Source organism: Melozone crissalis, unplaced genomic scaffold, assembly GCF_028551555.1.
Source record: "Melozone crissalis strain CALT ecotype California unplaced genomic scaffold, PUWL_Pcris_2 ptg000027l_1, whole genome shotgun sequence".
Taxonomy (NCBI): domain Eukaryota; kingdom Metazoa; phylum Chordata; class Aves; order Passeriformes; family Passerellidae; genus Melozone; species Melozone crissalis.
Window position 1 is genome coordinate 34,357,638 of NW_026535805.1, and position 13,235 is coordinate 34,370,872.

The 13,235-nt window shown below is 41.7% G+C and overlaps 1 protein-coding gene across 2 annotated transcripts in view; it reads left to right on the forward strand.

The window, feature by feature from the left end:
• The first annotated feature begins 3,509 nt into the window (after window positions 1–3,509).
• Window positions 3,510–13,235, forward strand: part of ADGRG6 (adhesion G protein-coupled receptor G6) — a 109,490-nt gene continuing 99,764 nt past the window's right edge. For both annotated transcript variants that reach the window (XM_054280260.1, XM_054280261.1), the window contains exons 1-2: window positions 3,510–3,662; window positions 9,194–9,294. In XM_054280260.1, coding sequence (XP_054136235.1) covers window positions 3,661–3,662; window positions 9,194–9,294 — 103 coding nt within the window. In that variant the 5' untranslated portion in view covers window positions 3,510–3,660. The remainder of the gene's footprint in view (window positions 3,663–9,193; window positions 9,295–13,235) is intronic.

Consider the following 13,235-nt stretch of genomic DNA (forward strand, 5'->3'; position numbering starts at 1 on the left):
ATAAAATAAAAAAAATTTGCCAACTAAATAAAGAAAAAGACACTCCTGATGCTCTTCACACCACGTTTACACATAAAACAGAAAGGTAAGGCCCTTACTCTCTCTGATAAGGGAAAAAAAGGAAACATGAGCTGCTTAGAGACCTTGTGAAAGCAGAAAAGCCAGGTCTGGTCAGATTGTCCTCTGGACTGTGAAAAACGGATACAGCTGTGGTCCAGGAAGGGGCAAACAAGGCTGATTGGTGCTGGGAAATCTGGGAGCTAGTTAAGTTGTCTTTAGAGGGACAAAAGATTCTCAGAAAGGAAAAGCTGCAAGAGAGATTACTCTATATAATTTATGAGATCAGTTTATGTAAAAGCATCATGAAACAGAGCTATACGTCAAAAGTCTGAAGTAATTCTTGGATTGATATGAATTCTTGAATCCTTTAATTGATGTGAACTCTTGTTACCAACAATTCACATCAATTCTGCTGCTTCACCTTTTATATACTGATGCCCAAATCTCTATCCTCAAAACCAGTATTTGGGAGCTCACCTTTAAACTTTTGGACTCAGCTGTAACATTTTTCTTCAAGATATGAGAATGACCAGAGAGAAAGCCAGGAACAGTTGTAGAATGCAAATCCAATTCTTTTTTCCCTTGGAATGTTTGAGAATGCATATGATCTTGAATTTTCTTCATGAGCTTATAGCACTTTTAATGCACTAATATTTTCAGCTTCCTTTTTATTGTTTCAGGTTGTTTTTGCTTTTACACTGTTACAGGCAATAAAGTTTCAGTATTTGCACTTCTCTAGAAAATAAACACAGATTTTCCTAAATGCAATTGATATAATATAGAAAAGACTTTCAAAACAAAAGTTCATTGACAAATCATGTGTCTCAAATATTAAAATGAAATATCCAGATATAAAATATTATTTAATGCTATTATTTCATGAAGCATTCTTTAACATTCTTATAAGATATTTAAATGAGTTGATGCAAAGTTGCACAAAATATCAGGAAATCACACTAGCCTAGTAAGTTTACAGAAACACATGAACATAAAAAATCAGGGCCTATAAACTCATGCAAAATATTTCACTAATCATTTCAGAATATTCATGAAACACTCTGCAATATCTGAATGTGCTTGACCTGTACCTAGGAATATTCAGACCCCACTTGCCTGAGGTGTAATAAAAATAAATGTAAAGCAACATTGTGACTACAGATGTGGTAAGAAAAGAATGAAAAGAGCTGCTTGACTTTCTGTGGGCGCTGTTCACTAGATATCAATATAAAGAACCCTTCTGGTTATAGCACTGCTTCCCAGACTTCTGTAATTTTTTCCCTCTTAATCACATTGTGCAAAAGACAGCCTGCAATGTTAACCTGAGTTGAGTGCTGTAATGTAGCCTGTGGTTTCTCATGCTGAGACACAGATCCTAAAATCACTGTGATCTACAGAGAAACTCTCACTCTTGCTAAGCAGCAGCCAGAAATGCAGCCCTCTCCAACTACCCACACCATGCCAAGTTGTTTCACTATTGATTAAAGGCAGATGTGGCACAGTGAGCTGCTGCCAGATAATGATCAGCATTTTCTCATTAGTGATTGGGTTCCCTTCACTGCTGTGCAGCTCTGAGACTGTCTTCAGAAACGTGCTACCTCATTGTCCAGAAAATCTGCACTGCACATTATCCCCACTGGACATCACAGGAATTTCTTGCTGGGCAGTGTTCAGTTTGGGATCCAGAAGCAGCAGCGCTCCTGCTGTGGTGGGGTAAGCAGACTGGTGTTTGCAAAAGTGTTTGACAGCAAAATCAGAACAGGAGAATTAACCAAGACATAGCTGAACAAAAATATGACAGGGGGAAAATCCCATGATTTCTTTCTTTTTTCCTTTTTTTTTTTTTTTTTTTTTTTAGCTTGACTGCCAGGTTCTGGAATTGCAGTCGCCTCTAATGCCTTCCAAGTAGGAAAGGAAGATGTAAGTTTCCAACGACAGCAGATAAACATTACACATGTATCACTAATCTGAGCATGAATGGCAGATTGATTTCTTCCAGATGCTCTTGATTTACTGTGTACATCTCATACCAGGTGGGTTCAATATGCCCAGGAGATAGTGAGCTCATGTTCAGCGAGTCCAGTGCGTTCTAGAAGCACAGACTTTGCTGTTCAGAGAAGGTAAATGCAATAATCTGCAGGTGTACAATAAACCCAGTGGCAAGAACTCATAGGTTGACATTGCCCAAGCCTGCACCATTGCCCATGTGGATTTGGCTAACCCAGTCCCAGCAGTTCTTGTGCCCATGTGCCAGGAATTTACAATGAAAACACGCCTATAGATTTGTTTTAAGGACAGAGAATAAAAATTGACCAGAATAAGTGAATATTATTGTTCAGTATAAAGTTCATGAAAAATTTATTGATGTTTTCTTTTTTTTTTTTTTAATGGGGACTGTTTGCTTTTAACTGTCATTGCATGCTGATAACTTCATTGAATGATTCACTGTGCCAGGTCTTTTATTTCCCCATCCTTCCTAATCCTGCCTGCTCAGACCCATGGAGTATGTGAAAATTTTGGATTTCTCTGATGACCTTTTGTTTCTCTCTTTCTATCATTTCAATGCTTTCCTACTTACCTGTAGCGCAGTCCCACGTCCTACAGATCTTAATTGAACAAAGGAACTCGGGATCATTAGCAAATGGTGCAAACTACCATCCTGCAATAGCGCTACCCAGGACTGAGGTGTGGGCCAGCATTCTGTGGGTGCAGCACACCGCCTCGCACGCTTTAAAGTGGGTCAGAGTCGCGCCACCTCCACCCACCCATCTCGTGTCCCTGGTGTGTTCGGTGCTTCAAAGGAAACTGACACACTTTACGTGCCTCGGAGTTTGTGCCAGTAGCTCTAGGACACAGTGGGACAGGTTTATTTTCTTAAGGCGAGCAGGTGGGCTGATGTGCGCTTTCCTCTGCAGTGCTCAGTGCGGTGGGCGTGCAGGGTGTGCTTGTCCCCAGGGCCCGGCTGCCACCGGGATGCTGCGAGGTGCTGCTACACGCTCAGGGCGCCGCGACCGGCAACGACAGTGTCCCCAGTATGGAATCTTCCCAGAGGAGGCCCATGTCCTCCTGCGGCTATCATCTCCTGAGGGGTGCCTGGCCTAGCCCCTCATCAGTGCGTCCTGAGGGGCGCACAGCCTGGCCTAGCCCTTCACCAGTGAGCCGGGTCAGCCCGGAATCGCCGGGGGAGCGCCTTTCCCGGGCGGGGGTGGGCATCCCTGTCCCCACAGCTCCTCGGAGGGCTCGGGGCCCCGGCGGCGGCTCCCGGGCCCGTCCTGCCCCCGGAGCGCGGTGGGCCGGGCCAGCCGCGGGGCCGCGCCGGGGCCGCCACCTGACCGCGGGGCGCGGGCGGCGGGCGGGGCGGCCTCGCTCCGCGCCGAAGTTTCCCCGACTTGTGCAAAGAGAGAGGCAGGTCCCGCCGCGGCGCGGGGTGGGAGAAGCATCGCGGCGGAGGAGGAGCGGATCGGCGCGGGCGTGGAAGAGAGGTGGGCAAGGAGCGATGACCTTTGCGAGGAGCCGGCGAGGGAGCGGGGCAGAGGCAGAGCGAGCGGCAGCGCGGGGGGATGCTTGCTGAGAGCCGGAGCAGAGCCGCCCCGTAATGTCACCATGTAAGTGTCTTCCCCGGGCTCTGAGGCGAGGGCTGCGGCTGCCGCCCGGGGCGCTGGGGGAGCGGGGCTGCATCGCGGGGCCGGGAGCCCCGGGCGGCTCGGCAGGGCTTCCCACCACCCACAGGCAGGTGGTGAGTAATGTCAGGGCTGAGCCCTAGTGCAGGTAGGTAGGGCTGAAGGAATGGGGAAGCGGGGAAGTTGCAAGCCGGCAGCTTGGAGGGCAGGGCTGGCAGGACTCTGCCCCGTCCGGGCTCCGTGTCCCTGCCGGCTCCCGGGCGGCCGCTGCCTTTCCAGGGCGCCCTAACCCCGTCCTTGGGACCGCTCTGGTGGATTTCCCCGTGCTTGCGGGCGAGTAGCGAAACACTTGGCCCCGCTGGCCGCCTGCCCTGAGCGGCGGTGCCCTCGCGTCCTCCCGGCCTCTCGGCGCGGGGCCGCGGCCGCTCACATCGAGGAGCCCTGGCACCGCAGGCAGCCCTCCAGGTGAAGTGCCAGCACAAGTAGGGAAAAAGTAGGGGAAGGGAGAGGGAGGGCAGGGCGAGCTTCACAAAGCGTTCGCATCCGCGCCGCGACTCTCGGCAGCGCACGGAGCGGGGGCGAGGGGCGGGCCGGGGCTCCCCCTCCTGCCGGACCGCACCAGCCCCGGGCCGGACACTGCCCTGGCCTCCGGACGCCTTCCCCGGGGTATTTCTCCTTTGCTGCCTGTGCCTCGCCGAAGGTAAGGCGAGATGCTGAGGTTTGGGGCTCGGCGTTCCGCCGGTGCGTTCACAGCCAGGAGCGAGATCCTGGGGATGAGCCCGAGGGAATCGGTACAAGGGAGAAGGGCAGGGGGCTCTCACACAGCGCCGTCAAGTTAAGGCAGAAATCGGGAGTGCCTAAAGATTTAGTGTTGCGGTGCTACCGGGTTGGAAACAACCAGCAGATTTGTTGCCTGCAACTGGGAAAAGTTCCCTTTGAAAGAAAAGCCAAGGGACTTAGATGGATCTGATAGGGCTGATACTGTTTAAATTAAAAGGCAGCGTCTTATTTTTTTTTCATCTCTTTTGATGAGCATGAGGCTGTTTTCAAAGCTGGCTGTAAGAATAATTAGGAACAAGTAGTGCTTAACAAAATGAAAGTTTTAAGGGGTATTGTGTAATTAATCTTTCAAGACATTAATGCACTACAGTTTTAAGCGATGGTTTCAGAGTTAAAATCAACTTCTCTAATCATCTTGGGGAACTAAACTGTGAGTTACAATCATCTTTCACTTGCAGTTCTACTTGGGAATGATTAAAATATTTTTGTTTACAATCTGTGTGAGAAAAAAATTGTGAAATTGATGTTATCTTTCTTTTGATTTTAAAGTGTCAGCAACGTTTTTCCTTAATAGCTTTAGACATGTCAAAGACCAAAAAAAAGTCATGTCAGCGTGCCTGAGGCAGAATTCACATCCTACTCCAGGGAATTTTGACAAAGTTTTGAACACAGAAGATGGTGTATTTGAATTTGTATTGCATGTTTTGGGTTGGTACAGTCTACAAATGAAATACTCCAGCATTATTCACATTTTGTGTATGTTGTCCCGCAGAGCTGTATATTCCCTAAAAGGCAATGCTGTTTTGTGTGCTAGCTGGCTGCTGGCATGTAGAATAAGATTTAGTAGTTGGATGTAGCAAAACTCCCAGTAATTCCATCTTGAACTGTGTCAAGTTACTATCCATTTATGGTTTAGATAATTTACATGTCCATTTTGCTCTTCTGAAATGAATTGTGAATAAGCTCATTGTCTCCCTATGTTATAGGAAATGAAAGTAGCTGTGGACTAGACTGGACTGAATTGGTAGCTGGAGTGCATAGATGGTCATGTCACACAGTGCACTGGGAAATGCAAGTCCACAGAAAAATTAGTACTTCAGACTTCAGAAAAATCAGACTCTGCAGAAGGCCAAAACCCTCAAAAAAACCCAAAAAGTTGAGAGGAATTCCTGTTTCTAGACTGTATCCATCTGTAGTAGATGTACTCCTGCCATAGGTCTCCTAATAATTCCCAAATATATTGGGTGAAATGTTTTGGTTCTGTGACAATCTAGAGTGATTTCTTCAGAGCTGCTAGTGTGTTACCAGCTGGGGACAGAACAGGGCTTTTTCATTTAAACTGATACAAAATACAGAAGAAAACTCACTATGAACAGTGTTCAGCAGTTTTTATGTAACCAAAGACAAAGACTGAAATAATCCCAGTCTCCATGTCTGAGATCTTTGTTACAGATCCATCTGTTTGTTGCAGGGTCCATCTGTTTGCTTACCTGAACTCCTGGTGTGTTTTACTACATTGCTATTCTGATATCCATCCCCTGTGCTGTTAATGAATATTAAATGACAGAACACATCTTTTTAATAGTATTTAAAATAAGAACACAAGACCAAAGAGGTCTCTTGGGTCATCAAATCAGTGCTGTCAGGGGACCATATCATTCCTTGATAAGCTATAAACAAGCTCAGAACTTGCTGGTTTTTCTATTGAATATTATTAAGTTGTTGTTTGCTGATTTTTCTATTGAATTATTCATGTACTGTTTGTATTCCCTTCTAGATGTTGATTAACACTAGTAACCAAGAAAAAGAACCTTAAAATAAATATGGTGGCTACTAAGAGGTGAATAATATCTGCAACTAATTTGTGTTTCTTTAAAGCCTTGGAAGTATTTATCAGTTATTGTCTGAAATGTCAAATTATAAAAATATCAGGGATTGATTCTGTTGTGGAAGAAGCCTTTTTGTTGGCAATTATCTGACTTCCATCCCTGACAACTTCTTTCTTGTGTGAACAGGAGTGTTACACATCACAGTGTAAGGCTGTGAGAAGTCAGCTTTCTGAATTTTGACTTTTTGGCTCTGCAAGATCCTAGGAACATATAAATAACTGATTTCCTCACTAATTTATAGCACTCAGCTAGTGGTTATGCTTTGTAAAACAGTTTTTTAGCAATCCTCTCCAAAAGAAACAGATCTGACTCACGGTGCCCACATTAGTGGAGTGTTTTGGTAGTGTGCGCTTCTGTGTTCGTTCTTGTCGGAGTTTGATAAACCTTTTTCTTGTCAACTGAGACAATGTGGTGTAAAGAGAATTGTTTTGTCCTTCAATGGAAAGTGGAGAAGTGGAGGAGATAGTTTGCTCTTTTTTATATATTTGTTTCATTTATTTTGGTGGAGAATTGTGTATTTTTAATAGCAGTTATGTAGTTATCTAGCTTTTTACTCTAGGGGAAAGTCTTTATAGCTATTCCTTTCTGCCTTATTGTTTGCACTTATTTATGCTCTGCTCTGTTGTTGCTTATCCATGTTCTTGAAATCTTTCTTGACTAACACTTTTTACATGGGTGAGGAAACAGACTATAAATTATCATTCTGGAGTACCACGGGGTACTGGCTTGTAAGCATTACTGCAATGCAAGTAAACAGTAACAAATAGAAATTGGCCAAATTAAATACCTCTTTCAGACTAACATAGAATTTCATTCACACCAGACCTAAGCAGCAGAAACTTGTCATGTTATTTTTCCCTGGGTATCTCAAATGTGTTGTTTTGGATCCTCCCATTATTAAATGAGGAAAATCTTTGTCTGAGCTCACAGAGATATCAAAAGTGACGATACAGACAATTTATCGGTTTGGTGTAATTTAACACAGAATTATTCTGAATTAATAAATAATTGTTTGTTTCCTAGTCTAATAACTGTTTCATGTGCTTGCTCAAAACAAACCAGCAACAAAAACCAGTAATGCAACCACTTCTACAGGTTCGCATTGGTAGATTAAGCAGCAGGATGCCATGTATCTCATCTGCAAACTCTTCTGTGGGCACAGGAAAATTCTTTTGTATCTCTGGTGTGTCATGCTGTTAGCCCTAACATTTCCATTTCCCCACTCTGTGAGTGTATATGTATGCCGTATGTGTTTGGGTGTGTGTGTAACTGTGCTCATGTCTTCAAAGTACTTCTGTTCAAATTCAATTTTCTAAATTAATATTGAAGTTATTGTGGATTTATGAATTATATACATTGGAAAGTAACAGCTCCAAAACCTCAGCTTTCTACTGTTGAGATTTTAATAGGGATTTTTGGATCACTAAGTGGAAGGACAATAATTCTATTGTTTGATAATCCAGTTTTGCGTGTCTGGCTTCATCAAAGAGATTCTTGTATTTCGGAGCCCCATGTTTTCTGAGCTTGCCTTCAACACTTGTCAAGTGTGACTTTGCAGTATCTCAGAAAAAATAAATCTGCTTCAGATTCCTAATTTGATACAACTACCCACAAAGAACTGAACTTCTTTTGTAATCAGATACCTGTGCTGTGTAGCAGTGCACTCAAGGGAAGCCTAACTGATTGCAGCAGTCTGCTGAAGTGTCATTTACCTGGGCCCATTGGCATCTAGCCCACAGGAGTGCTTTGATGAATTACTACTTTTAAAGCTGAAATATTACTTGTTCCTTTACAGTGGTTTCCACTTGGGGAATAAACAGAAGCTTACACTGGAAAAGGTTTAATATCTGCCCCCAGCTTTTACTGGTGCGTTCACAGCAATATCTATGGAGAAGAAGGAAGAGTTTTGTCCTTATTTACCTCAGTAGAGGGACATAATATCTTACTGAACAAAAGCCAATTATCATCACCAAATGGGAGAGGAAGGAGTTGGTCAAAATAATGCATGTTGTATTTCGTTACTTGTTACTTCCTTTTGCTTGCTGCTAGCTTGTTGAATAAAATGAGACATGAATGTAGTGGAGCACCATTCATTTTGGGTGCATGGTTAAAGGTATGAAGAAGTTTATTAAGAGTTTTGCTTCCTTTTTTGCCCACAGTGGAGGAAGCATTTTGGTTTAGCCGTTAAATATCCTCTAGCCTGCAAGGGAAAGGAAACTTTAACTTCAAGCCATAACTGGTAGAGACTTTCCTATAACTGCATTTATTTTATGAAATAATCAGTATGTCCCTGACTCCTCTGGCAGCACAGGTGAGCTCCTAGATTTTGGCAAGGAAAGTTTCAGGATTTTCATAAAAGTTGTCAGCAGAAGATATCATAGCTGTCAAAACACTAGAACTGAAAAATTGAAAGCTTTGTTAAGGGCAGAGGCAAATTATAATCTATCATCTTTATTTAGTTAATAACAAATATGTATTTATTATGTATAATTAAATAGAATAAATGTGTTTATACATGTAAAATTTCATATTTCAAATAAATCACCACAACTTCACTCTTTCAGACTGTGCTTCTTGTTTTTTTCACTGAAATACCACCCACATCTATCTGCTTAGAAGCCCAAGGCTGACCAGTCTTCCATTTTGCTGTCTGCTAAGAACCAGACAACATAATTTCTGGCCCTTTTTAGCAGACTTTTGTCTCCATTTAAGCAATACTGGGGCCATCCATAATTTTCACTACTTTATTTACTGCAGGCTACTAGTTTGACTAACAACAGAATCTTCCTCATTTTCTTGTCTTGTAAAACTCCCTGAATTCTTGGTTGCTTTTCTTTTTTCCCACAGGATGTCTCATGGAAGAGAAATGTGGTGCTATCACTGGAAATGGAAGCTGCATCACTGTCTCTGCTTGTTTACCACATATATTATATGCATGCAGCAAGCAGGTAAGTCAGCAATTTATCTTCTTGCATAAATAAATGATCCAGGAGGCAAAGTTTTAATGACTGAGGATTATGCTTATGTATGGCTGAATTCTGTACAATATAACACTTTGATGAAAGTGATGCATTATGATCATTATTTGTGATTTTATAGCTTGGGTTCTGTGTTCTGCTACAGCTGAATTTTATTTTTGCCGTTTTTTACAGTTGTGCTGTTATTAATTTTTACTATTTTTTTCCTTTGAATTTCTTCTTTGAATTCTTTAATTTTGCTCTTTCTTTGTGTTTACATTGTTAATGCCTGCCTCTTATGAATTTCTTCTAGTTGTTGAAATTCTGTGGGTAATCATGTAGTTCTTCCATTTTCCACAGAACTCTTTCTGCCTGCAGATTGTGTATTTAATAACCCTTCACTGTAGTTCAAAGTGGTAAAACACCTGGAGTGTGCTTATTATTTTTAAAAGCTTTTATGATTCAAATAATAGAAACATTCTTCAGCAAAGTATATGCAAGTTATATGTAAGATAACTTCACACTGTAAAGAGCCATCAGTTTAAACTTTACATCATCTTGATCTGTGGTGACACTTCAGCACAGCATAATGTAACATTTTGACTGTTTTCGTTAAACACATGAATGAGAGATTTCATTCAGTAAATGTCTTGTCCTAACCACTGAAGTGCAAAGTATTTTAGGAGATCCAGCTGCTTTGCTGGAAAAAAGATGTCTGGAGTTTATTCTGGAGCACATGAAAATTTTGGAGCAGCTTGTGGTGCCCAGCTAATTCTGTATCAGATGGATAGTTTTGCTTTGACAGGCTTGCCATTGGAAAAAAGATTGTTTATATATAGAAAGGGCTTCTAACTTTTTTGGTAATGTTTTTCCTTTTTAAAAAAGTGCTTTTTTTTACTTTTTAAACCTACCATTTTTTTAGAGACAAAACAATGTCGTCACTGTCCAGTAGCACTTTCCATATTCATATCACTTTAATAGGTGTTTTCCATTTCCATTAAACTGTAGCCAGAAATGCATTTAGGATCTGTTCTCGCCTGTGGTTCCATTGACTGATGGATTTTGTGTCTTCGTGTTCCTGGTCCATACTTGGTCTTGGACCATGCTGCTGCCATTCTTAGCACAAAGTAAATCAGCAAAACCTCCTCTAATTTACATCTGCTGTGTGCTGTTACCTGGTGGCTAGAACACTAGGATGCCAAAATTGTTATCCTTTGCTAATTCCTCTTCATAACAAGTAATTGATAACTGAAAGTGTAGGTGACACAGAAACCTACACCCTGTGAGCCAGAAGGTCCCAGTCAGTGCTGTGAGGACAGGGAAAGCAAACCACAAACTGACCCTGCATTCAGCTGATTGCACCATGGCTAGCTGTGCTGCTGCTGAACAAGGTCAAAAGCCCTGTGCCAAACTCCAGGATACACTTCTCTAAAATCATATATGTCCCTGGCTAACCTCTTCAGCAATAAAATGATTGGTGCCATTGGATTGTAAAAGCAGTGTTCCAGTCTCAAGTGCATCCCTGTGGGGGCTTTTCCTTTGTTGCCTCCACAGGAATAGATTTGAAATCTTCAAAACTGTCAATAAATGGAAAAAAAATTTCCCTGTCAGTCTGAATGATAAGTAGATAAATAAGGTACACTGGTTCAATAGAAAGATGTTTGCTGCTCAGTAGTGAAAGAGATGATGGGCAGTCTGTTCTCAATACTCAACTGAAATGAAAATGAGACATTTACCTTTACAGGAACCTGTCACTTGACAGTACTTGCCTGTAGACCCTCAGGGTTTGTATTTCTTTTTATGTTGATGTAAAAGCGTAGGTTATGCTGCAAAATGGAATCTTTTCATCTGCCTTTTCTAATAGAGCAAGACAGACAAAGCAGGAAATGCTGCTGCTCCTGCATTTTTTATTTCGTGTTCTTAAAAGGTATTGGTCACTTTGGCTGTGGATTCATATGGTATTCATAATCTCTCTGGCAGCTTAAGCTCGACTGAATTTACAGTAGAAATCTCATAAAAGCCTGACATTCATCCAGATTCTCTAGTGAGCTGTAAGCTTAGAAAGCTATTGGTGCTTATTAAGCTTTGCCCAGAGGAGGTTACATACAAGCAAGGGATTAAGATCATCAGGTCCAGGTTTTATGGATTATTTAAGGGGCTATTCATAAGGATAAAGATATCAGTCACACTGTGACATGGAAAATGCAAAAGTAATAATTTTATTGTTTAGTTTGAGGAAAACTACAATACTGGGCCTGCTTTCAGAAACAAAGCTTAGGAGAGGGATTACACAGCAGAAAACTTAGAACAGGAGTGAGATGGTCTGTGGAAAGAATATTCAGCCACAGATTGGTAAGGTACTGACAAGCAGGTGCACAAGTGGAGTGCAATTGAAGGATAGGTCTGGTACCTCAAAGGAATCAATGGATGGATTGTGACACTTGAAACAGAAAGAAATTATTAACACCAAAAAAAAAAGATAAAAATATAGCATGTACTTTAGTTAAGAACTCAGCAGCCCTAAAGTCTGGGCGCACTGGCTTGAAGTTATGTGTTGTGGGTCAGGGGGAAGTTACTGCACAGCTCAGTTAGTAACTTGTCATGGTTCCACTCCTGTCTGAGGTAGATGTCCCTGATAGTCTTATGTGGGTCATTTAGCTGTGCCTCAGTTTCCCTGTGATGAGTGTATGTCTCACCTCCCTTGTAAACAGCTTGCCAGTCTTCCAGTGAAAGGGCTGCATGGCAGCTCAGATGTTGGAATGGGGGTGTTTTAAACAGAATTATTTAAATCTGCTTTTGTAGGAGACTCAGATATTCCTAACTTTTTGTTTGTTTGTACATTTCATTCATTTCAGAGAGCCCAGGAGAGAACAAATGGAGTGAACAAAGTTCTAGAAAATGTAACTAATGAAGGCAGACAGAAAGAACTAAGATTTTTTGGTCTTTAATAGACAAAAGAGGGAATGCATAAGAACTGAGAACATTTCAGGAGGTAGGTGCAGTGGGAAGGGATAGACTGATCTTTTCAAGTTGAAAGGGCAAAAAGAAATGGGCTTAAATTACAAGAAGATAAATGAGGGGAGGACATGTCATCAAAAGGTTTAGATAGCAGTGAAATAGATGTCAAGAAAGACTGGGAAATCCCAGTCCCTGGAAATTTAAGCCTGAAATGGCTTAAATCTACAGTCCTCTTTCCCTGGGGCTGAGAAATACATTATATAATTTCCAAACTTCCCTAATATCTACAGTTCCTTTTGAATCATTGTCCTGTAGAATCTCTATTGGTTAAAAATCTGGGAAATGAGAAGACCCATTGGAAAGTGCACGTCTTGGGATATGACAGTGCTTTTGCTGTGTCTAAAAAATTGTTTTGCTGTTAGTCGGCTTCAATTTATCTGACATAAAGAAGCAGCAGTTCAGTATGGTAAGGAAAATCAGTTGCTTCAGGTGTGTGTAACCTCACAAAAACGTTCAGTTTATTCCCCCCCTTGCTTTTTTGCTTTTCTGCTTTCATAATAAAATGTCTATTGTTTCAATATTGTGCTGTCTTTTGGAGTTGTCTGCGCTCTCTATGGTAGCTCAGGAGCAGAACTGGAGTTTTCTCAGTGACCTTAAATGCAGATTGCAGTTTGCATAATTATTTTCCAGTCTAGTTATTGAGTGTCTTGTCAGCACTGGAATTCCAGAGTTTTCAACACATGAACATTTGAGGAGATAGCAATATCCTCATAAGAGTTTTCACCTTCTTATGTCATTAGTAGACTTATAGTCAATATATATATATATTGACTTATAAGAGTCAATAAATATTTTAAGTTTTGACTGCTGTGCAGACATAATTAATTTTATTCAGAATGTGAAAAAATTTATTTTAATAAAGCCATGAGGGCATCTATAATTCTTACTACACTATTTCTGCATTATGCCCCATG